The sequence below is a fragment of the Chrysochloris asiatica genome, unplaced genomic scaffold, assembly GCF_000296735.1.
Source record: "Chrysochloris asiatica unplaced genomic scaffold, ChrAsi1.0 scaffold00142, whole genome shotgun sequence".
Taxonomy (NCBI): Eukaryota; Metazoa; Chordata; class Mammalia; order Afrosoricida; family Chrysochloridae; genus Chrysochloris; species Chrysochloris asiatica.
The window spans coordinates 4,452,825-4,478,587 of record NW_006408660.1 but is presented as its reverse complement, the minus strand read 5'-3'; the positions used below and the strand labels follow the sequence as shown (position 1 = coordinate 4,478,587).

General features: G+C 47.1%; 2 protein-coding genes across 2 annotated transcripts in view; both read right to left on the bottom strand.

Annotated features, from left to right (window-relative positions):
* The window catches only part of DTX1 (deltex 1, E3 ubiquitin ligase), a 39,654-nt gene extending 39,096 nt beyond the window's left edge, over nucleotides 1–558 (bottom strand). The window contains exon 1 of the mRNA XM_006870466.1: nucleotides 300–558. Coding sequence (XP_006870528.1) covers nucleotides 300–558 — 259 coding nt within the window. The remainder of the gene's footprint in view (nucleotides 1–299) is intronic.
* Nucleotides 559–918: 360 nt separating this feature from the next.
* The window catches only part of LOC102835246 (2'-5'-oligoadenylate synthase 3-like), a 125,354-nt gene continuing 100,509 nt past the window's right edge, over nucleotides 919–25,763 (bottom strand). The window contains exons 10-11 of the mRNA XM_006870511.1: nucleotides 1,479–2,083; nucleotides 919–1,291 (exon numbers count right to left, since the gene is read on the bottom strand). Coding sequence (XP_006870573.1) covers nucleotides 919–1,291; nucleotides 1,479–2,083 — 978 coding nt within the window. The remainder of the gene's footprint in view (nucleotides 1,292–1,478; nucleotides 2,084–25,763) is intronic.

The window sequence follows — 25,763 nt, the reverse complement described above, 5'->3', positions numbered from 1 at the left end:
TCCACACATTTTGCAGATAAGAAGGCTGAGGCTCAAAGGAAATACAACTGGCCCCAGGCCTTATTAGAAGAGTGCTGGATTGAAATCTGAGTCTTAAATTGGATTGGGCTACATTGTCCTCATTTGGGGGGTGAGTGGCAGGGTCAGCAGATTGACCTTTCTGCAGTTCCAAGCTCCATCCTCAGGGTTGCTGGGGGGATTTCAGCATCCTTCCATAAAAGGTGATCATGGTGGTGGCAGTATCAGTGCCTTGGCCCAGCTCTGACGATGGGGTAAGTAAGTGGGTAGAGTCTGCTCACCTGTATCCTGACGAAACTGGTGCATGGATTGTAGGTCAATGATGTAGGGCACAAGCTGAGTGTCCACCTGCCCCAGGACCACGGAGCCACGAGCATCTTCCTTGAGTACGTTCTCAATGTGGTGGCACACAGTAGCAGTGTAGGGTCTCCAGCGGCTGTGTTCATTCAGCCACTCCCACACCACAACCCGAGCCACATTCTGCGGCGGGAAGCCCAGTCCGTTCACTGGCACCAGCACACCCTGGCCTGGCCGTGACATGGCTGCCAATGCCTCGGGGGCCAGGTCCCTATTGTTGCTTGGCCCAGCTCTTCCTGGGCCTGTGGACAGACAGGCAAACGTTCTCTCTCCCGAGGGGCAGGCAGTCCCGCCTCCTTTCTATCTCTGGGGATGAGAGGCCTCAGGGAAGGGTGTGGGGTGGTGTTCTAGGCTCCAAGAATCCCCTTCCACACAAAGCTGTCTCAGTTCAAGGGTGCTGCTCTGGAAAGCAAATGTCTTCCTTATTGGGGGGGGAGGGTGAGGGAGGACGTGGCTGCTCTAGATTCCTTGGTCCCCTTGGCTCAGGCAGGGAAGTGAGGCCGCCCCTGCTCTAGATCTGGCCTCCTCTCTGCTGCTCTCCGATCATTCTTCCAGCCGCTCAGGGCCTGTCACCCAGGAGGCCCGGGACCCAGCCTGCAGCTCGCCGCCGCCACCGTGGCGTCCAGCCAGCTCTCTGCGCTCCCAACCTCGTCCCAGACCCTGCGCCTGGCTCCAGCGGAGCTGCTCGCAAAGCCTGGGTCCGCCCCCCGACGGCTCCGGCAGAAGGGGGCGTCCCTGTACCCTTGTCCTCTCTCCACAGCGTCCTGGAAAGCCTGCCTGGGTGGCCGCAGAACGCACCCGAGGGAGGCGAAGCGCACCCAAGGCCCAACGGCCTGGGCTGCAGCTCCGGAGTCGGGTTGGGAGCCCAGGGGGGCGGGGGCCCGTGGGCACGCCCCACCCCACTCGTGCTCGCGACCTGCCGAGACAAGAAGGGGAGAGGGCCCTTTAAGAGAAAAGAACGCAGCACCCCCTCCCCCCTTCCCCGGAGAGCGCACGACTGAGAACAATGGGGAACCGATGGGGGGGAACAAGGAGGGGGCTTCAGGGGGTCGTCCTACTAGCGGACCCTTGGGGCAGGCCTAAAAGAAGAACTGGGGTCGCACCTTCTGAGGTGCCTGCCGGCGGCGCCCCCAACCCAACTCCGCGCGCTCCCCTTTCCCTGGCTCGCTCCCAGCCCGGGGGTGCAGGGCGCGGGGATGCGCGGCGCTGCAGGCTCAGCCCAGGGGCTCTGGGGGGGTCGCGACAGGGTAGGGGAGACACCGCGAGTTGGGGCACTCGCTGCCTCCCGCTTTGGGGGGTGACGACTCCCCTTCCCAGCACAGCTCTCCCCAAATCGCGCGGGCCCTGCAGGAGCCGGGGGTGGGGTCCCCTCGCGCCCCACATTCTTACCGCCCCTCTCCTCCGCTCTGCTTCCCAGTCGGCTCGCGCCTCCGCCCCGCCGCCGCCCGGGCTCCCCCCGAGCCGGAGGGAGCCGCGGTCCCGCCTCTGCTCCCCGGTCCTCACAGGCCCCGCGGCCGCCGAGCGCCGACCGACAGCCTCGCAGACCCACGGACACAGAAGCAGGCAGCCGGACACCGGGATCCCGCGGGTGGGAGGCGGTGGCTGCCGCGTTCGGGGGAGGGGCGGGGGCGGAGGAAGGGGAGGAGACAGATCGCGCCCCGAGCGCAGCTGGCGCTGACACTAGTCCCGAGGCGCCCCAAATCCTGGGCTAGGCCCGCGGGGAGCCCCCAAGCAAGGCGTGAGGTGTTGATGGGTCACCTGCTAGAATCTTTTCGTCATCTGTGCATTCCTGTTGCTGAGTCCAGGCCATGTACACAGTCGGTGCTCAGTAAGTGCTTGGATAAATAAAGCCCGAGATGGCTTCCACTGTCTCCTAGTATTCTGGAGGGTGGGAGAAACTGGCAAGGCCCATTTAAGAACCAAATGGGATCTGGGATTCTGAAGTATACAGATACAGAGACTGAGGCCCAGAGAAGGTAAGAGACAGGCCAGGATCACACAGCAGCTTGGAGCAGTGCCCAGAGATGAGCCTACATCTAATTCTCTGCCAATATTGAGTTAGCAGACCCAGAGTCTACTTCCCCAAAATGCTCCAGGTGAGTGGAATGATGACAGCATCCTGCCTCCCAGCCAAGGGCCACCCAGGCCTTGGTTGTTGTTGTTAAGTACCGTAGAGTCGGTTCTGACCCATAGCAACCCTGTACAGGGTTTCCTCGGAGCGGCTGGTGAGCTTGAACCACCAACCTTGCAGTTCAAACCCATAGCGACCCTGTACAGAGTTTCCTAGGAGCGGCTGGTGAGCTTGAACCGCCAACCTTGCAGTTCAATCGGCTTTGCAGTCTGGCGCATTAACCCACAGCGCCACACCAGGACTCCCAGGCCTTGGTAGAAGTCTTCAAAGCCACTAGAAGAAATAAGCTCCCTGAGGACAGACCCCTTTCCTTCCTGTTCATAGCTGTATCCCCCAGTGCTTGCAAATAATAGATGCTCAATAAATGGCGAATGAACATTGGTTGGATGGAAGGGAAGGACAGGGGTGGCAGCAATGTTACTGGACCACCAGTCCCTCCTACCACAGGTTAGCTGGATGCAGCTCAGGATGCACATGGACTGAGAGGGCCTGGACCAGCCGGGGCCTGCGGGTGTTTAGATTCAGGAGGATGAATGATGTGTCCAGGAACTCCAGCCTGGGCAGCAGACGGGGATCAACGGTCTGTTTGGGAGCCTGCCCGGAGCAGCCCACGCTCCCCTGCTTCTCCAAGGCAGTCGGTGATAAACTAGGGGAGGTCAGGGACAGGCTGCTCAGCGGCCGTTTCCCAGAACCCAAGTTCCTCAGCCAGCTGGAGTGGCCTCCTCTCCTCAGGTCCCTGCTCTGTGCTGCAAGACAGACCAGTGCCTCTTGGAATTTTCAGAATGGGGTAGTGATTCTGCTTGCTTGTGCTTGCTGCAGATCAAAGACAGAGGGGTCTGTCTGAGCATGGCCAGGCCTACAGTTATAGCCATATCATTGTGCTCTGGCATTGTAGCCTATGGCCCACCGATGGCTTTCAGGGGGTCCAAAAGCCCTCATCCCATTATTGACAATTATGTATATGTGTGCAGTTTACTGGGAGGAAGAATTCTGACTTTCAGAAGATTCTTAAAGGAGGCAGGATTCAAGAGCTTCAGAGTTGATGCCCAAACACCTTAAGTTACAGAAAGAGACCTGGGGGCTCAGGATGGGGAACAGGCTGACTCAAGGTCACGTGGGGGTCTAGCAGCACCTTGGAAAGAAGAACCCAGGTCTCCTGACTTCCTGTTTAATGCTATTCAAGGTCTGACTAAATATTACTACCTCTAGGAAGCTTTCCCTGAACTCACCCATTTCCTCTGATTTCCTTATCCTATACCTTGATCTGACACCTGTATGATTAGTGTTGTGTGATGTTGGGTCAGTTCCACTATAGAGGATTTCTCTATAGAGGATTTCCAAAGCTATACATCTTTGGTGGTGGTGTTGTTAAGTGCCATCGAGTCAGTTCTGACTCAGAGCTACCCTGTACAGAGTTTTTGAGGAGCAGCTGGTTTGAACTGCCAACCTTGTGGTTTGTAGTCCAGTGCTGATCTTGTAGCACTATACCAGGAGTCCTGATGTGTCAGTGCACGATAATGCACTGGATTGCAAGGGCCATTTTAATCTCAAGGTCAGCGGTTCAAACTCACCAGCTGTGCCTCAGAACTCCTATACAGGGTCACTATGAGTTGAAACCAACTCAACGGCACTTAACAGTAAATCTTTACTGGAGCAGAAAGCTTTATCTTTCTCCGGAGTAGCTGCTGGTAGTTTTGAATTGTAGACCTTGTGGTAAGCAGTCCGGTGATTACCTCACAGTGCCACCAGGGTTCCTATCACTATTAGCTATTTCAGTGTGGCACTGTGGGTTAATGTACTGGACTGCAAAGTCAGTTTGAACAACAAGGTCAGTGGTTCAAACTCACCAGCCATTCCTCAGAAACCCTATACAGGGTTGCTGTGGGTCGGTACCGACTAGATGGCACTTAACACCAACTAGAGTAAACATCCATGAAATCATGGGACTGTCTTCTTCATCTTTATACGATGTGACTGGTGCTCATTACATCCTGGTTATCATTTACTCAAAAGGCACTTCACAACAACAACAACATCATTTACTGAGTCTGTTATGGTCCAAACACTTACATGTTGTTATTGTTGTTAGACGCTTCTGACTTCTGGCTAAGCCCATACAACAAAATGAAACATTGCCTGGTTTTGCAGCATCTTCTCAAGCATTGGTGTGCTCAACTCTTATTGTTGCAGTCACCATGTATTTTGTGAGCCTTCTACTTTAGGGGGCTCATCTTCCAGCAGTATATAGAACAATATTTTGATACGATCTATAGGGTTTTCATGATTGATTTTCCAAAAGTAAATAGCCAGACCTTTCTTCCTAGTCTGTCTTAGTCTGGAAGTTCTGCTGAATCCTGACCTGGGTCATCCTGGTGGCATTTTAAATACTGGTGGCATAGCTGCCAGCATCACAGTAACATGGGCCACCACAATAGGACAAATTGACAGATGGGTCCTTTCATAGTACTTTTTTTTTTTTACAACCACCCCCAAAGATAAGTAATTTTTTCATTTTGTTGTTGTTGTTAAGTGTCGTTGAGTTGGTTCAGACTCGTAGTGAGCCTGTATAGGGTTTCTGAGGATCAGCTGGCGAGTTTGAATCTCTGAACTTGTGGTTTGTAGTCTACTGCTGATCCTACAGTGCCACACCAGAAGTCCTTTTTTACAGTGAAAATATGTCCCCACAAAAACCCCTGAGGAACACAACTAGAGGAAGAAAGAAGAGGTGGGAAGGAGTAACCCACTATAAGTGGATGAACTTGACCTATGCTTGTGGATGGAGTATGACAAAGGAGCAGACAAATCTCTACAGTAAGGATCATTCCCACCCCCTTGATACACAGGGTCCACAGGGAGGGGGAACTTAGACATTAGCTACCCAAAATGGGGGGACTACAAAGTCAAGGAGTGACTGGCTTACAAGCTTTCAATAGGGAACCTAGCTCCAGAGGATACAGGGAAAGGTAGAATCTCCACTGAATTGTTTCCAACCTGTCTGGATGGGGTTAATAAAAGGTGAGGGGGAAAGGACTGCTGTGGTTCAATAGGGAAAGATTGCTATCAGGTCTGTCCGTGAGTGTTGAAAAGGTAAAAGTAAATGCAAATGTTTGGTAACAAAAGGAGGGGAGTGGCTGATTTTGCAGTCCAGGAGCTAGATCCTTGGAACCTCGCAGAGATCCCTGGAACCATCAAGGGCGAAAAGTGAAGTGCAAGAGACTGTTCTGAAAGGCAGTGGCACTGGGGATGGAGGCAGAGACATTGAAGTGGAGAGAAGGAGCGGCTGGGGATTCTGGACTCAGGGAGGGAGAGGGGTTGTGTGCTGGTGGCTGGGGGGCAGGTGTGTAGGGTATACCCTTTGATTGTTTGATGATGCATGCAGAGGATTGTGATCTTTGCAATGAAACAAACTACGATAGGCTGAATGTAAAGATAATGTTCACCCTTGTAACCTAACACATAATTCACAATAAAAACTTAAAAACAAACAAACCCTGAAGCCCAGAAGGTTAACTGGGTTTCCCAAGTCCCCACAGGGAGTAGATGGAACTTGAACCTCAAATCCTGTTGCATCTCTTAAACACCATCTGTTTCTTTGTTGAGTGGCTGATGAATGACATTAAGCTGAGGATCTTGTACACTGTGGCCCTTACTTGTCCCTTCAACGGGACCAGTTGGCCAAATAGACTGTAGAACATTTTAGAGTACAAAACCCTGTTCTGACCACCCTGAGGGAAAGGAATTATAAGAGGAGGAAGATCTAGTTGGCCTTTAAGGAGATCCAGTTGGTCCACTGGGGAGATGGCAACGACATTAATGGAAAAGCCAAGAAAACAAAAGCAATCAATCATAAACTAATATTTTTCTTCTACCATCCATCCATTTGCCTGTCCACCCATCCATCCATCCATCTGTGTATCCATCTGTACATTCATTCATGCACGTACTCTTCCTTCCTTTCTTCCCTTCCTCCCATCCTTCCTTTTGTCCTGTCCACCCAGCTGTTCATTCATCCATCCTCAAACTATGGGAGTCCTCCTATGTGTCAGGCATGGACTATGTGCTGAGATGCAGACATAATCAAAGAAACAGGTGTCTTCCCTTCAGGTCCACAAGTCTAGTAGGGGAGTCATATATGAATCAAAGATTCACAGAGTGAAATTACATACTTTCGTAAGAGCAATGAAGAAAAACATCAGGATAATAATGAACTTGGTACAGGTGAGATGGAATGAGCAGGAACACAAACACCCACGTGTAAGGTTTTATAAGGCTTTATTGGAGGTCGGAAGGAAAAAGAGAGGTATTGCTGGGGGAAGGATTTTTATACTGGTCGAAGAGGAGGGCGGGGTTAAGATTAGTGGAGGTAGGTGATAGGTTGACTAGGGATGACTTACCGGTAGGGAGAGAGGAAGTTCCTGTAGGAAGAGAAGTTCTGGTGGGGAGAGAAGTTCGGTAGGGAGAGTGAAACCATGGTAAGCAGCCATTTTGTAATGCATGTAGTTGTGGGGTTCTATCATTCCAGCATTTTGTTGTTATGGGTACAGGGGCTGAGGTCATTTCTTCTGGAGCTGCTTCCTACTGAAAAGGGGTGAAGAGGAGGGAACTATGTATCTGGCGTGTTCTTCTAGCTGGCTGGCCCTGTTGCTTGACGGTGGTTGGTATGGGCCATGAGGAATTCGCCCACAGTCTGGTTTGGGAAGGCCCTCAGGAGTTCCTGAAGAAAAATTTGAAGACAGCGAAACAGGCAGGGGCCAAATAACAGTATCAGGATTATAGTTAATGGCCCTAGGAAGGGGAGGCGCCAAGGCCACCAGAGGGCATTAGGGTCCAACCATGGTTTGTTTAACTTGGTTTTGTAAAGCAAGGAGGGTGTCTGCTAGTCTCTCATGTCCCTGTTCAGGACCTCTGATAATGTTTTGTAATAGATGTATGGATGTTCCTAATTAGATGTGATTAAGATTCAGGCCGCAGGGATTAAATATGTGACCCCACACAGGTGTTGTGCGGGTAGGCATTTTAAAATCTTTTCAACATAAGAAAAATTTTCCTTTTGGCCCACATATGGGTTGCTAACCTTTGTTATGTCAGGTCAGCCGTTGGAAACTACCAGTGGTTCTTCAGGAGAAAGTTGAGGCGTTCTGCTCCCGTAAAGATTTGCAGCCTTGGAAACCCTGTGCAGGGTCACTATGAGTCAGAACCGACTCCATGGTACTTAATTACAACAACTTTTGTTATGTCAGTGCACCAGGAGTTTGGTAGGGAGAGGGAGGAAAGATTAGTGATGTTGTAGTTATGAATGCAGGTGAGGTTGGTGGAATTACTGAGGCCAGTCTCAGAGAGGAGAGGTCCTGTGTACTGTATGGTGGTTGTATTAGGATATGACTTAGAGACTGGGTCGGCGGGAATGGCTGAATACCCCAGGTCCCTATAGGGCAAACAAGCCCAGCATAAGGCTTTATTGAATATGGTTTCTATCAGTGATTAGCATGTGATGGGGTTGGCGGATGCTGTCAAGATCTAGCCATGTTCGTAACCCTTTACATCCTGGGTCCAGTCATTGTATGAGGTTCTCTGTGGCTTCTACATTTACCTTTTTCCTCGCTGCATCTGCCACCCCTCCACCCCCATCTGACATCCCTATTTGGGTTTGATATGTCCAGCAGACAGGTTTGTTGCACCACCTTTTGCAAGCTGTGGATTGGGAAGCCATGCAGTTAGAGAGTTTGGATAGGTACCATACATACTCTGATTCCGCAAAACTGCTTGATGACAGGTGTTTGTCCCAGATAGCAAGCAGAGTGCCTAAAGGCCAGGACACTGGCGCAGTCCATGGCTGTATGAGGGGTTGAGCATGTTTTGCCATTTTGGCTAAGGCACGATCTGATCATCAAGGTTGAGATAAAGAGTATGGAGAGCATACTGGAATGATGATAAGTCCCACTATGAGGAGAAAGAGTAAGGCAAAGATTATTTGAGAATGGTGAGGCCACTCAGGGGGGAAGACAGAGAAGAGGCCTACTGCAAGGATGATAGTGCCCCGAAGGGGGCAAGGAAGGCTGGGTGGCAAGTTATCATGGAGGTATGTCTAAAGGAGTATGTGGAGGCAGCAGAGAGATTTCACCTGGTGAGAAATCAGAGAATGCCCTGGAGAAATAGGTCTTTGATTCAGAATAGGATATCGTCAGGAGTGTTAGCCTTTGGAAAGAACCACTGGAGGTCCTGGCCCACCTGGTCGAGGAAGCAGGAAAATCAGTTGACTAAGCGGGAGTCATGCATTTATTCCTCTGGAATGTGGGTGGGTTTGAGTTTGGTCAGTCTTGTGAAAGAGGAAGTATAGCGGGGTGTGCCTGGATTAATATACAATTTGGGAGTAGCTGAAACTGTATGTTCCAGTTTTATGCATGACATATGGAACCAGGAAGCTTTGCCAGCTAATCTGGCTGCTGTGGGGGTGGAGTAAGACCTTGAGGGGTCCTTCCCATTTTGGTTGCAAAGGGATTGGGTTGAGGGTTTTCAGGTACACCTGGTCACCGGGTTGGACCTGGAAGTGTTGTTGTTCCATTGGGTGGGATTTGGGTAGAAATTGGGCTGCGTGGGCTCACAACAAATGACGGACCATACTTAGGGTTTGGGATATAGTCAGCATGTGGGGTGAGGTGGTTGGGAGGTTTCCCAGGAGAAATGGTCTTCCACATATTAGTTCAATTGGGCTTAAGAAGGTGGGTTTTCAGGGGGCCGAGCTTAGTCTTGTTAGTGCTATGGGAAGTAATTCTGTCCAGGGCATGTGTAACTAATAAAAGCTTGGGTAATTGTGTTTTTATAAGACCATTTGCCCTTTCCACCTTGCCAGATGATTGAGGTCTGTATGGGATGTGGAGTTTCCAGGTGATGTTGAGGGCTTGGGCAGTGAGTTGGGTGATCTGGGAGATGGAGGCAGGACCATTGTCTGATTGTATAGAGTGTGGGAGACTGAAGGGTGGAATCATTTCAGTTAAAAGAGCATGTGTGACTGCTGCGGCACCCTCCGAGGTGGTAGGAAAGGCCTCGATCCATCCTGACAAGGTATCTACCATGGTTAGGAGAGGTACTTGTGTTTTTTGTGAGGGGGCGTGTGTGTGAAGTCAATTTGCCAGTTTTCTCCTGGTAGACAGCCACAGGCCTGATGGGTGGGAAATGATTTGGGGTGCAGTGCTCCCTGTGGGGATGTGACTGAGCAAGTGGGGCATGTTTGAGTTATTTGTTGGAGTAGTGAGGGCATTGAGGGACAGTAAAATATGGGTCGTAGGAGGCGGAGTAAGGGTTCATGCCCTATGTGAGGGGTATTGTGTATATCCGTGAGGATGTGTGTGGCCTGTGACCTGGGGAGAATGTACAGTCCCTTGAGAAGAAGCCAGTCCCCAGAGAGAGTGGCTCCCTGTTGAAGCCATTCTTGTGTTTCAAGGGGGTTATAGAGGGGTGTTATAAGGGGAACAGCAAGCATTTGTGTGGTAGGAGGTGGGAGCATGGCCGCTCGTTTTGCTTTGCGGGTCGGCCTTACTGTTTCCCTGTGAGATGGGGTCATTGGTGTGTTGGGAGTTTTGCTGTTTGAAGTAGTTGTAAGACTAGGGGACTGTTGTTTATAGGGGAGTCTTTTGGGAGGTTGTATTAAAGGGAAGAGACATGGATTCAGTTACCCTATCTGAAGATACAGTGGCATAGCCGGCCTGGCGTTGGCCTGTAGGTGAGGTGATGGAACTGCCATTGATGAACCATATATGATCCGGGTGGGACAGCTGGGTGGAGGAGATGTGCTGTAGAGGAGGGAGATGATCTAGAGCTTCCGTACATGAGTGAGAGAGATCTCTCGTGGTTATAGGGAGGAGGGAGGCAGGGTTGAGGCGGGGGCAAAATTCAAATAGGAAGTTGGGATTTTCAATGAAAACCATATGGAATAATTGAAGGCATAAAGGGGAGAGGTTTGAGACTGCTTTGTGGGTGAGTAGATGTTGGAGGTGGTATGGAGACCTAACAGAAGTAGGTCATCCACATATTGAAGGAAGGTACTGGGTGAGAGATTGAGGTTAGAGAGGTCTTTAGCCAATGCTTAGAATCTGATGCAGAATACAGCAAGAACAAGCCAGCTGGTGAGGCAGGCGTGGCAGTTTTAATAGGGTATAATATGAGGGTGGATTTGAACTTGGCTAGAATGTCTCGTCCTAGTATTGGTGTAGGACACTTGGGTAGGACTAGAAAGGCATGTGTGAAGGGAGTATCATGAAGTGAGCATGCTAGGGGTTCTATGATGATGGACTGAGTAGGGACTCTGTCATCCCCAACTATTAATGTAGGGGTAGGGTATGTCCGCCTCGAGTATTCTCGTAGAGCTGAGTGAATGGCCCTGGTGTCTAAAAGAAGACACTGGCTTACCTGAAACATGGACCATTACCCTGGGTTCGCTGTGAGTTATATTCGTGGGGGCTGGCGATCCATAGCACCTTCAGTCCTCTGTGGTCAGTCTTAGAAACTCTGGTAGAGTAAACCCCTTTGCTTGGTGGGATTGGGGGACTATTGATCCCTTCCCTCTCTGGAGAAAGGAGAAATCAACCTTCCAGTATCCCTCCTGTTTGTAAGCAGGGCATGGGCCGGGGGAGGACGAGGGCTAGGGCAGTTTTTTGCCCAATGACCCTCTTGGTTACAGTTGAAGCAGGGCCCAGGCAGTGCCCCAGAGGGTATTCTACCCCTTCTTTGGTCTGGAACCCTGTAGAGCATTGGCCAGTAACAGGTATTTCACCTTGTCTATGTCCAGTGCCAACAGAGATGAAATGAGTGTTAATAACTGTTATGCCTACTGGGGATGTTGGATCTAGTTTGGTGTATTTTTGTAGGGCCACTGTTAGACGTGATAGAAATTGGGCCAGATTTTCGTCTGAATTTTGGGTGATATTTCTCATCTGTAGTTGGCTGCTTTATGAGCAGTTCTCTTTAAGCCTTCCACAAGGCAAAGACTCATATGATCTCTAAGCCCACAGTTTGCGTGGCCTGGTTGATAATCCCAAGAGGGATCTTCTTGGGGGAACTGCCTGAGCTCCCACTGGCTTTTCGTAGCTCATAGCATCCACCTCGTCAGAACTGAGAGTGATGTAGAGGTCATGTCAGGTGAGGTAATAGGATTGAGTGAGGTATCTGAATTCTTTTAATGTAGCTGTCTGGATCGGAGGAGAAATGTCCTAGCCTCTTTTCGATTTGTGAGAAGTCAGATAGGGAAAAATGAACATGGACATGGACAATGCCCTCTGCACCAGCTACCTCACATAATAGCATCAGGGGTGCAGGCAGTGGTGGGTATTGGGATCGATGAGAGTGGTTTTAGGACCAAGTATGTGGTGGAGAGGGAGGGTTCAGCTGAGTAGGTGAGGCTTGACCACCAGATGGTGGTGGAACAGAGCCATGGGGAGAAGGAGAGCGGGAAGAGGAGGCCGATGGCGTGGAGTGGAGTGGAAGGGTTGTATGGAGAGGGGAGTGCAGGTGGGGGATGGACATGGTCTGATGGGTGAAAAGAGGATGCGTCTGGGAGGGAGCTTGGGTCTTGGGTGGGGAGTGGTTTCTCAAGGGCTAGCAGGATTTGAGAAGGGGAGCAAGTCAGATAGAGAGAAGGATGAGAACAGAAAGAAAAGAAAGCCTGTAGGTAGGGGACCTCAGGTCATTTGCCGCTGCACTGACAGACGTTATCAAGGTCATGAAGAATGTTGAAATTGAAGGTGCCATTCTCTGGCCATTAGGAACCATTTTCTTGATTACAGAAAGAGTAAGCATCATGGTGGCTTGATATCAGGTTGTAGCCCTAGCGCCTTAAGATTGCACAGGAGACAACCCAAGGGTGTGGAGTGAGGCGATTTAAATGGTGAGGTTCCCATGAGAATTGCAGGCCGGAGAGTTAGGGTGAGGATCAGAAAGCCTCCGAGGAGAAGGGCAAAGAGAGAAGCATCCTCGTCTCTCTTGCTAGACCCCTGAGAGAAGTGAAAGGAATTGAGCTGACATGGCGTCCCCCGAGAGCAGCAATCCTGGGCCACGGGCCGAGAAGAATCTGTCTGGCCTAACGCTAGGACTTAGACTTGACAGCACAGAGGACCTGAGAGAGGGAGGCATGCCCAGACATTCACCCTGAGATTGTTGACCAGGGTGTGGCTGTAAAAGTCAGCAAAGGCAATGGATGAGGGCCCCTGGGTGGGTGTTTGGTCGGCAGGTTCAGGAGGGACAGCTGGGAAAGCAGATCAGCCCTAGAGCTGGGGATTGTCACAGGTCCCTGCAAAGTCCCTCCCGGGTTTCGGCACCATAAATGTGAGATGGAATGAGCTGGAACACAAACACCCACGTGTAAGGCTTTATTGGAGGTTGGAAGGAAAGAGAGAGAGAGAAGTATTGCCGGGGAAGGGTTTTTATACTGGTAGAAGAGGAAGGAGGGATTGAGATTAGTGGAGGTAGGTGATAGGTTGACTAGGGATGATGTGCTGATAGGGAGAGAGGAAGTTCCGGTAGGGAAAGTGAAAACGTGGTAAGCAGCCATTTTATTATGCATGTGGTTGAGGGATTCTATCAGTACATCCACAGGGAGGAGCTGCCAGAAATTCAGTCAATTTCAGAAGCGAACATGAAATGAAGGATATCATTGCTGATGCCAAATGGATCTTTGTTGAAAGCAGAGAATACCAGAAAAATGTTTCCCTGTATTTTGTTGACTATACAAAGGCATTCAACAATTGGATCATAACAAGTTATGAATAGCGTTGTGAAGAATGGGATTCCAGAACAGTTCATTGTGCTCATGTGGAACCTGTACATAGACCAAGAGACAGTCATTTGACCAGAATAAGGAGATAGTGCATGGTTTAAAATCAGGATAGGTGAGTGTCAGATTGTGTCCTTTCACCATGCTTATTCAATCAGTATTTTGAGCAAATAATTTAAGAAGCTGAAATAGTATGAGGCATCAGGATTGGAGGAAGGCTTATTAACAACCTGTGATATACAGATTACACAACCTTGCTTGCTGAAAGTGAAGAGGATTTGAAGTCCTTATTGATTGATGAAAACCAAAGACTAAAGATTTTTTTTAATGTTTTATTGTAAATTATGTGATTGCTTACATGGGAGAACATTAGCTTTACATTCATCCTATCGTATATTGTTTCATTGCCACGATTACAGTCCCCTCCATGCGTCATCTAACAACCAAAGAGTATTACCCCTCCACCCCCCGCAAGCCTTCCCCTCTGTTGTCAGCACATAGACTCTCTCTCTCTCTTGGTCTAGAGTCCCCAGCCGCTCCATTTCTCCACATCATCATCTCTGCCTCCATCTCTGGTGTCACTGTTTCTCTGGATAGGATCCCGACTCTGCTCTTCTCCTTTGATGGTCCCAGGGACCTCTGCTCCTGGACTGAAAATTCAACCACTCCCCTCCTTTTTGCTACAAAATGTCTACCTTTACATTTCCAACCCTCGCAGTCAGTCTTGATAGCAATTACTCACTATTGTACCACAAGAGTCCTATCCCCATCTCCTTTCATCAGTCCCACCCAGATAGATTGGATACTACTCAGTGGAGATTCTACCTTTCTCCACACACTCTGGATCTAGGCTCCTTCTTGAAAGCTTGTAAGCCAGTCACTTCTTACCTTTGTAGCCCCCCCATTTTGGGTAGCCAATGTCCAAGTTGCCCATCCCTATCTACCCTGTGTATTGAGGGGGTGGGAATGATCCTCACTGTAAAGATTTGTTCCCTCTTTTGAGCTACTGCATCCATAGGTGTAGGTCAAGTTTGTCAAATTGTATCGGATTACTCTTTTTTCCCTCTTCTTTCTTCTTCTAGTTGAGTTCTGATCATCCAGCCATTGAAGCCAGGTCAAATGGGTTTTATCTGCAAGTGTGGGTGTTCTTGTGCATATGCCCTCTCTTCTTATTAGCTAGATGGTTCACTCTCCACTCTAGTCCTCTGTGGCTATGTCACTGACTCTGGGCCCAGGAGTCCACAGGTCTTGCCATACTGCTAGCCAACCAGGTCTCCACCCGATTCACAAGAGAAAGACTAAAGCTTTTAGTATGGATTCCATCTCAACATGAAGAAAATAAAAATTTTTACAAGTGGATCAATAAACTACATCATGATAAACAGAAAAAGATTGCAGTTGTCAAGGATTTCATTTTACATGGATCCACAATCAACCCCCATGGAAGCAGCAGTCAAGAAATCCAGTGACATACTGCATTGGGCAAATCTGCTGCAAAAAGACCTCTTTAAAGTATTGAAGAGCAAAGATGTCACTTTGAGGACTAAAGTGTGCTGGATCCCAGCCATGGTATTTGTAATCACTTCATAGGCATGTGAAAGCTTGACTATGAATAAGGAAGAGTGGAGAAGAATTGATGCATTTGAGTTATGATTTTGGTGAAGAATATTGGAAGTATGATGAACTGCCAGAAGAATCAGTCTGGGAAGAAGTATAACCAGAATGTTCCTTAGGAGCAAGGATAGCTAGACTTTGTCTCATGTACTTTGGACATGTTATCAGGAAGAACCAGTCCCGGGAAAAAGACATCATGCTTGGTAAAGTAGAGGGTCAGTAAAAAAGAAGACCCTCAACAAGTGTCTGCAACAGTAGTCCCAAACAAAGCAACAATTGTGAGGATGGCACAGGAGCGGGCAGTGATTTTTTCTCTTATGCACTGGGTAAGCTGTAAGCTGGAACTAACTTGATGGCACTTAACAGCATCATCAACAGTTATTAGCTCTAGGGAAGGAGAGAGGGCTTCTTAGAGAAGGTGACATTTCAGTTACACCCTGAAGGATCCACAGATTTCAACTTAGCTAAGCAAGATGAGAGGAACATTTAAAACAAAGCGATGGGTATGTGCAAAGGTCCTGAGTTGGGAAAAGAGCTTGGTGTATTAGAAGATAGAGAGGAGGCTGGAATGCCCACAGATAATTGAATAGAGATGACTGCAAGGCAAGATGAGATGGGTAGGGCCCACCCTACAAAGATCTATGAGCTTGGGTGTGGATTAGGGATTTTATCATATGAATTGTGGGATTTGATGTGTTTGAAGGAATCTAATCTTTGCTTAGCTTCTGCTGTATGCTCATCCTTGGGTGGCACTAATTGTTCATGATCTTGGCTACTAACAGGAAGGTTGGAGGTTTGAGACCATCACCTAAAGGTACTTTGGAAGAAAGGCTTTGCAATCTATTTCTGAAAAATTAGTCAGTGAAAATCCTAAGGAATACAGTTCTACTCTGACACACTTGGGTTGCTATAAGTTGGAATCAACTCAGTAGGCTTTTTCATTTGTTTTTCTTTGTGCTCACTCCTAACCTAGGTATGGTAGAGTCTAGAAGCTGAAGAGAAGATGTATGAACTGTCCTATGGGAACATAGACCAAGATGAGTGAACTTGAAGACTATTCCGGGGTTTTGTATAATTGGGGCCATCCAGCGTCCTTCCCTCATCCACAGACAAGAGTGAGGTAAGGTGTTTTGAGCCCTCCCACAACTGGTCTGTGACACAGCTGTGACCTTCCCTTCAGCAGTTGAGAAAAAGTATAAGTGGAAAACACGAAACAGCCTCAGAGGACAGGGTTGTTTGGGTGTCTTGGGGACTGAAATAGGGCCCCCTGGAACTCAGAGCTTTCTCCTCAGAGCTGCAGGATAGAGGAGGGGTGGGGAGTGGCAAATGGTCTTTGGTTGCCAGCTGAGCATAGGAACAGGCCACAGCTGGTCCTGCACAGCCGGTGAACAAGCCCAGCATTAGTGGTCCTTGAGCGCACCGCTCTTGTGTAAAGCCCTGAGATGGGAAAGAGCTTGATGTGTTCGAGAAGGACAGATTCCTGCAGATGCAGTGAGACTTGAGTGGGCTCTGGGTATCTATGGGTGAGATGAGACTCCCCAGGGAATATTTAAAGTGCCACCCTCTGAAATTCTGACTTCATTGGCCTAGGGTCCAGGTATCCCTAGTGTTTGGCCAGTAGATTTTTTTTCCCTCTTTGGGTTTGAGGGATTGAGCTGCAGGGAGTCAGTCCATCTTCTGTTAGTTAAGCTGATGTTGAATAACATTGGGAAGGCAAAGGGTCTGGTCTGGGTCATTCTCTTACTCATTCAGTCAGAAAATGTTTATTGAGCACCTACTATGTGTCTGGTTCTATTCCTGGCATGGGGGATACAGCACTGAACAAAAATGACAAAAGTCTCTTCTCTCCTGATGCTGACATTCAAGTGTGTGTGTGTGTGTGTGTGTGTGTGTGTGTGTGTGTGTAGGGGTGGGAAGACAGACGAAACAAAGAAAATGTGCATTGTATCTTGAAGTGTAAAAGTAAATTGTGTGGAGAAAAATCAAAGCGTTTGGACATAGCTGGGGTTGGTATGAGTTAGTACAGTCATGTTGGACAAGAACTTGGCTTCATCTCTTTAAGTTGAGCACATTCTACCTATAATGTAACATTATAGCAGAGTGTATAAGTGTCCCTCCACAACACGTACACACATAGAGGAATGTTTCCAGTAGCTCTGTTCATACTGTTCCAAACTGGGAAACAAAGCAAATGCCAGGGGAGAAGATGAATAAACTATGGTTTATTCCCATAGTAGAAGACTATGCAGCAGGCAAAATGAAGAAACTATAGCCTGAAGAAGAATTGAGACCTTTGAATTATGATGTTGGTGAAGAATACTGAAAGTACCATGAACAAACAAATCTATCTTAGAAGAAATACAACCAGAATGCTCCCTGGTAGTGGTGGTGGTTGTTGTTGTTATGTGCCATGGAGTCTGACTCATAGTGACCCTGTACAGGGTTTCTGAAAGTGTAAATCTTTACGGGAGCAGAAAGCCTCATCTTTCTCCTGTGGAACAGCTGGTAGTTTCGAACTGCTGACCTTGCGGTTCGCAGCCCGATTCGTAACCACTACGCTACCAGAGCTCCTTCCTGGTAGTGGTAGTAGTTGTATAACATCTAGAGACCCTGAATAGGGTTTCGGAGGCTGTAGATCTATATGGGAGCAGAAAACCTCATCTTTATGCCCAGAGTGGCTGGTAGATTTGAACTGCCGACCTTGTGGTTAGAAGCCCAACTTGTAACACATTATGCTACCAGGACTCCTTAAAAATGCTCTTTGGAAGCCAGGATGACAAAACTTTGTCTCACGTACTTTGGACACGTTATCCTTCCCTGGAGGAAGACATAATGCGTAGTCAGCAAAAAAAAAAAAAGAGGAAGCCCCCTAATGGGATGGATTGGCACAGTGGCAGCAGCCATGAGGTCAAGCGTAGATTTCATAGATTGTGAGATTGGTGCAGGGCTGGGCATTGTTTCATTCTGTGTATAGGGATCACTATGAGTTGGAAACAACTCAGTGGAATCTAACAACAACAACATAGCTACACAGCAATATGGGTGAATCTCTGAGGTAGAAGAGTCCGTGAAAAAGATGCCATTATATAAACATTATACCCTTTTTTATAGATTTAAAGTCATCTAAAATTTTATAACTTATCTATTGATTTATGATCCTGGGTTAGATGCCTTGCTCGGCTGCTAACAAGGTTGGTGGTTCGAGCCCACTCGGGATTTTTGGGAGAAAGGCTTTCTGAAAAATCAGCAACTGAAAACCCTGTGGAGCACAGTTCTATTTAGACACACATGGGATTGCCAGGAACTGGTATCCAGTTTTTAAAAATCTATCTGTAAACACACACACACACATACACACAGTAATAAATCACCTAAAAAGCCTGTGGTGCAGATGAGTCCTTGTCACCTCTCCCTTCTTCCCAGTTCCTAAATCTAGGAGGCTTGGGGGTAGCTAGGTGAAGTGTGGAGGCACAGCCCAGGGCTCCTTGCGTCTCCAAACCAAAGGGAAGGAACCCAAAGATGAACTGGGGCACAGGGTTTGCATGAGGTGAGATAGGTGGCGTGCAGTGCAGCCTGGGGAGGAGAAGGGGCTTACCAGAACTGACCCATCTGGAGGAAAGGAGAGTCCTTTACTCTCCCAGTCCTGGTGCATTGTTCTCTCCAGAAGTCTACAGGGTCCTCCAGCCTGGACTGTGGAAATGATATGGGAGTGGGTGCATAGTGCCCCCTGGTGGCCTCCATTAATGCTGGAGGGTTAGTTAGCCAAGTAATTTATTCAATACCCCAAAAATAAAATGAGGGAGGCAATATTGCTTCAGTCAAACATCACTACCATAACTCTTTCAGTTGTATGTGATTCTGTATAGAGGACATTCAGTGAATCAGGTTGAATCCCTATGAGGAGGGATCATTTTGAATACGAGAGGGTCTATAACCACCTGGAGAAGGCCTGCAGGATGATGCACTGGACCGCAAGATTGGTTCAGTCACGACTTGGAACCGACTCTTAGCAACACTTAGCAACGACAATGATGACTACCTGGAGGCACCCAGGTGGCGCAGCTGTTAAGTGCTCAGCTGCTAACAGAAAGATCAGCAGTTCAAACACCCCAACTACTCTGAGGGAAAAATGGCAGCACGCTTCCATAAAGATTTATAGCCTTGGAAAAACCGGGGGGGGGGGGGGGGAAGGGGACAGTTCTACTTTGTCCTAGGGTATCTGTGAGTCAGAATCCATTCTGTGGCAACAGGGTTCAATAGACTGCCAAGGAGCCCTGGCAGTGTAATGGTTAAGCAGCTTTGCTGCTAACCAAAACGTCAGTGGTTTGAACCCACCCAGCACTTTCTCAGAAAAAAGCAAATCTGATGATTTGCTTCCTTAAAGACAGTTGTTAGGTGTCATTGAGTCGGTTCCGACTCATAAAGACCCTGTTCTGTATAGGGTTTCCAAGGCTGTAAATCTTTACAGGAGCAGAGAGCCTCATCCTTTCTCCACAGAACGGCTGGTGGTTTTGAACTTAAGACCTTGTGATTAGCAGTCATGCCTCGAAATCTCTTCTGTCACATGGACTCACTATGAGTTTGAGTCTACTCAGCCATTTATGACCCCAGCTCTGGTCCCCACGAAAGATTCAGGCAATTGCCTTGGGTAAACCAAGTTAAAACATTACTAATCGGGCTGCTAACCTCAAAGTCAGCAGTTCAAAACTACCAGCTGTTCCGTGGGAGAAAGATGAGGCAGGCTTTCTGCTCCTGTAAAGATTTACAGCCTCAGAAACCCTATGTAGGGTCACTATGAGTTGGAACCGACTCCATGGTACTTAACAACAACAAACCAAGTTAGAACTCAGTTTTTGTCCAGTCGCTTCCAACTCTGCCTAGAGTTTCTGAGGAGCAGCTAGTGGATTTGAACCACTGACCCTGTGGTTAGCAGTCAAGTGCTTATCCTACAGTGCTGCACCCTAGCTCCCCCTTTTTTTGTTGTTTTATTTTTAATTGATTTTAAACTTATAAATTGATAAGAATACAATGAATTTCTCTATATACCCTTTACTCAGATTCTTACAATGTTAACATTTTGCCAAATTTGCTCTCTCTGTACTCCTGTGTATATACGGGTTTTTTTCTGAAACATTTGAGATTAAGTGTATATACGGGTTTTTTTCTGAAACATTTGAGATTAAGTAGTTGGCATGACACCCTTTTACTCTAAGTACATCAGTGTATGTTGTTGTTGTTGTTAAGTGCTGTTGAGTCGGTTCAGACCCATAGCGACCCTGTACAGGGTTTCTGAGGCTGTAATCTTTACGGGAACAGAAAGCCTCATCTTTCTCCTGCGGAGCAGCTGGTAGTTTCGAACTGCTGTCCTTGAGGTTCGCAACCCAATTCGTAACCACTACGCTACCAGAGCTCCTTATGTCAGTGTATATTTCTTAATAACATTTTATATATACATATATATGTATCTTACCTAAAAACAGTGCAATGTCAAAATCAGAAAATTGATATGATACTATTATTTAAATCTACAGACCTTACACAGATTTTCCCAATATGTCCTGTGTTGCTGTTATGAAGCACTATTGTATTAGTACCAACTCATAGTGTGACCTTATGCACAACAGAACAAAACACTGCCCGGTCCTACACCAACCTCACAATTGTTATTACACTTAAGCCCATTGCTGCTGCCACTGTGCCAGTCCATCTTGTTGGAGGTCTTCCTCTTTTTTGCTGATCATCTACTTTATCAAGCATGATGTCCTTCTCTAGGGACTGGTCCCTTCTGATAACACGTCCAAAGTATGAGAGATGAAGTCTGACGATCCTGGATTCTAAGGAGCATTCTGGCTCTTCTCTATAGATAGCAAAAGAAAATCCAGAACATTTCGATATCCCAGCCAAACCACGAACTGACATAGAAACATGAATGAGACCCGACAAGACCAGTGAAACCGCTCATAGATTTATAAGAGAAAAAAAAAAAAGAGCTGTTTCTTTAAGTCACCTGGTTTCTATTTTCCAGCAGAAATAGAACTGACACTGCACATGCACCAATCAGAATGTTCTTGGCTGCAGCTAACAGAAAAGTCAATGAAGAGTTGCTTCTACCATGTTGTTTTTGTTAGGTGCCATTGAGTCATAGTGACCTTATGCACAATAGAACAAAACACTGCCTGGTCCTGCATCATCCTCACAAATATTGTTATATGTGAGCCCATTTGCTGCGGCCACTGTGTCAATCCATCTTGTTGGGGGTCTTCCTCTTTTCTGCTGACCCTCCACTTTACCAAGCATGATGTCCTTCTCCAGGCATTGGTCCCTTCCGTTAATAGGTCCAAAGTATGAGAGATGAAGTCTCACCATCCTGGCTTCTACCACGTTGTTAAGTGCTGTTGAGTCGATTCCAACTTATAGCGACCCTATATAGGGTTTCCAAGGAATGACAGGTACGTTTAAACTGCTGACCTTGTGGTTAGCAGTCTAGTGCTTATCCTACAACTCCACACCAGGACTCTAGATCATAAGGTTAAACAAGGAGTCCTGAGGTCAGCAAGTAAGTCCAGTGGACATCAAAGTAATCAGGGTTTTTCCATGCTTATTTCCCATCCTTGACACATTGATACTTCTACCTTGGTGTTACCTCAAGGTCACAGAAGGCTACTAATATTCCAGAAATTACCACCTCAGACAAGAGCGTTAAAAACAGGAGGAGAGAAAAAGATAAAAAAGACCTTTTCCTTACTTAGGTCTAATAAGAGTCTTCCCAAAACCCCTTATCAAGCTTCCTCTTGTGTTTGATTGGCCAGAGCTGGGTTCTACATCCACCTCTATTCCAATCATTGGCCAGGGAAACCAGATGATAGAATCAAGACTCAGTCTCTGGGTAGATTTTGGGAGTAAGAAAAAAGGGAACAATGAATGCTAGATAGGTAGCCAACAGTGTTGGCATAGGACTCTACCAAGTTCCATAAAAGAAAACAAGAGTATAGAGGGTTAGTTTTCATGGTGAGCTTGTTCATGCCCTGATGGCGCATAGGCTAGCTAAGTGACTTCACCTGGCCAGGTAGACAGACTGCCCAACTGCCAAGGAGGACGTAGATAGCACCAGCTGCTGTCTACCTAGTGTGACAGTCTGGGCTCTAGGTGAGCTGCTGGCACCTGGTCAGCCATCTGCTGTCCACCCAGGAGCTGAGTCTGCAAGGGAGGCTGGGGAGGACATTTCTCCAGTCACAGAGAGGGGTGGAGGGATATAGGGAAGAAGAAAGGTCAGGGATACCTCATAGGACCCTTTTAACATCTTTTCACATCACCCCTAGAAGTTGCCGTGTTCTTAATGACCTCCATGAAGTTAGTTAGCTCTTTGTTTTATTTTTATTGAAAGCATAATATTCCACCTTAAAGAATCCAGATGTAGTGGACCTATTGAGTCTGGAGGAATTCTTGAGACTATGACCCTGTCTTGCTGTTCAAACCTTGAACTGAAACTATCCCCTGACATCATCCTTAAAATAAGTGAACAGTTTTCGCCCAGAGAGTAAAGATTGTCACTCTTGAGCTTCTGTTAAAAAAAATTTAAAAATCTCTGAGACCAAAGGCTCAGCAATTATTTTAAAGTATAGAGGAGGAGGTTGAGGGGAAGGGAAATTAAGTAAATGTAATTAAGCAACGAGAACAGTAACAATGTGAATATTGGTACAGAGTGAAGAATGCAACCATTGTCACGGATCATTATGTATAGAAATTGTAGGGTGGGAGTGGCTTTTGCGTATTTTCTCCGAAAAGCAAAGAAAGCAAAACATTCCACCATTTACCATGTCGCTGTTTGCGTCCCTCTCTTTTAGACTTGTGTTTTGGGGATCGAGTAAACCAGAGAATTCAGTGCTAACTGTCACAACAGACAAATCCTGAGAGTACAGTGGCTAAACTAAATAAAGGTTTGTTCCCCACTCATCTGAAGACTGATGAGGGTGGGCAGCCTGCCTCCAATTAAAGGAGGTCACCCTAGGTCTCTGGTGTAGGGGAGAGAGAGAAATGGAGCCACTCTCTCCATCTCTCAGTACCAGCTTTCATCTGGGAAATGACATGCCACCTTCACCCCTAGTCCATGGGCTAGGAGTAGGCAGGAACATCCTGGACGGAAAGGCCAGAGCTGGGTGGGGAAGGTGGAACCAGAAGCTCCAGGGACGTGTGATGCTAACTCTCAAGATGAACAGGAACTTGATCCTGAATATGGCCCCCGGACAGACAATGGTCTCAGCATTCAGGATGGAAAACCAGGTCTGGGTCCAGACTGGAGAAAGAGAGAGAAATCACAACTGGGGGAGATTATTTTAGGAATTAGGAGACCCTTTAAACTACGGCTCCTTATTGGAGCCTGTCTTAGTTATCCAGTGCTGCTAAAACAGAAATACCTTGAGAGGATGGTTTTAGCAAACGGACATTTATTCTCTCACGATTTGGGAGGCTGCAAGTCCAAATTCAGAGTGCCAGCCCTGGAGAAAGGTCCTTGACTTCTTTCATTGTCTGTAGGTCCAGCATTCCTTGGAGATTTCCATGTATCTTGGCATTAGTCTTTCCTTGAATCTGTGGAGCACTGGAGGCACTGTAGGATAAATGCTGGACTACTAACTGCAAGGTTGGCAGTTCAAACCCACCAGTCACTCTGTTGGAAAAGAGATGAGATTTTCTGCTCCTGTAAAGGTTTACAGCCTGGGAAACACTATGCAGGGTGGCTATGAGTGGGAATTGACTTGATGGGAGTGAATGCTTTTTATAAAATGTGTTGCTTTTTTTAAAAATGTTTTTATTGTGGATTGAGTGAAAGTTTACAGGGCACATCATCAGTTTCACATTCAACAATTCATATAACTTGTTTTGTTACATTGATCATAATCCCCGCCATGTACCATCAGTTAACAGTATTTCTCTCTATCCACTTTAGCTTTATAAAAAAATCACAAACAAAAAACCCCCACTCAGGCATATATAATAATTTACATCTCCAAAGGGCACATTCTGCAAGTCTGCTCCTGGCCACCAGCTCTTGTCCTCTTTTTAGTCCATGAATCCAGAGACCTCAGCCGCGCCGCTTCTCCATGCCCCCATCTCTGCCTCCATCCCTGGCGCTGCTGCTTCTCTGGATAAGGTCCCACGTTCTATTTGTGCATTCCTCTCATGATGGTCCTAGGGTCCTTTGTTTCTGGACTGTAAGATTAACCACTCCCCATTTTTTGTTTCAAAACTTCTACCTTTACAAGTGGGACAGTCGCGATTAGTCATGATAACAGTTATTCACTATTGAATCTTATGATTCTTATCCCCATCTCCTTTCCCCAGACCCATCTAGACAAGATGATAGCTATTCAGTGGGGACTCTTTCTTTCCCCCCACCCTCTTAAAGTAAGCTCCCTCTTGAAACCTTGTAAGCCAGTCACTTTGTGCCTTTATTGCCCCCTCATCTTAGGTAGCCAATGTTTAAGTTGCCTGCCCCTATCTACCCTGTGTACAGAGCGGATAGCATTGATACTTGATTTGAAGACTCTTTCCCTCCATGTTGGTATTTAGAGTAACTACCGCTCTGAGTATAGGTCAGGTTCATCATGAAGATGTATCTTCTGTCACTGTAGCTGTTCCAGTCTGCTTGTCCTTTTCTCGTGGTAATGTCTCACCTCACAAGGTTGTGGATGGGACTCAGGATTCCACCTAAGGTCCTATACTCTGTAAAGGCTTTGCATGAGGCCTATTTCACTGGGCAAGTTGTAGAACCCCATTTAGGAATTCCAATCAGTTATAGGCTGAAGGCGGGCTTACAGGTTTTCTCTAATCATGTTTCCCAACATTCCTTTCAATCCCACTCAAGTGTCTATTTTACAATAGTAGGCAAGGGATTTTAGTATTATTTACCCTCTTCAAGCTATACCTAGATCCCTGTATCCCACAGCCCTGTTGTTCCAAGGTTGAGTATGCATCACTATTTCCTTCTGTCCCACTAGGCCATGCAAACCTGTCTCAGTGTTCCCCTATCTATCTTGTTCTTCTACTTCCTCCCCCCTTATTGGATTGCCCTCCCCAACACCCAAACTAAACCCCCCACCCCAACCCCATTGTGGTTACCTTATATTCCATTTGTTCTTCCCTCCATTTAAGATAGTCTATTTTATCCAGTAATCTACCTGACCTTCCCACCACCTGGGTCTCTGTTCCTCTGTGTTTACCTTTTTCCACATTGTAATTGTTTTAATCATAGACTGACCTCCCAGATTCTCTGTTCTTATAATTTTATTCTGTTCTTAACTCTTCCATTTGTCAACTGAGTTCAGGTTGATGTTGCCATGTATTTCATTCTGTAGTTGTTATGTGTTCTTGTTGGTTCTCAGTCCACAGAACTTCCTTTAGGATGTTTTTCATAGCAGGGTTGGCTTTGGCAAAATCCCTTAGCTTCTGCTTATCCTGAAATGTTTTGATTACACCATCGTATTTGATTGACAGCTTTGCTGGGTAGAGGATTCTTGGGTGGTAGGATTTTTCTTTCGGGCTTTTATATATGTCTTCCCATTGCCTTCCTGCCTGCATGGTTTCTGTTGAGAAATCTGAGCTTAATCTGATTTGCTTGCCTTTGTATGTTGTATTTCTCTTTTCCCTATCTGCTTTCAAGATCCTGTCTTTATCTTTGATTTTGGAGAGCTTGATTATTATATGTCTTGGTGATTGTCTTTTAGGGGTTCGTTGAGCTTCTTGAATACTTATATTTTCACTTTTCAGGATGTTAGGAAAATTTTCTACCAGAAGCTCTTCAACTATCTCCTCTGTGGGCTTGTGTGATTGTTCCTGTTCTGGAATGCCAATAATTCTTATGTTATTCCTCTTCATGTTATC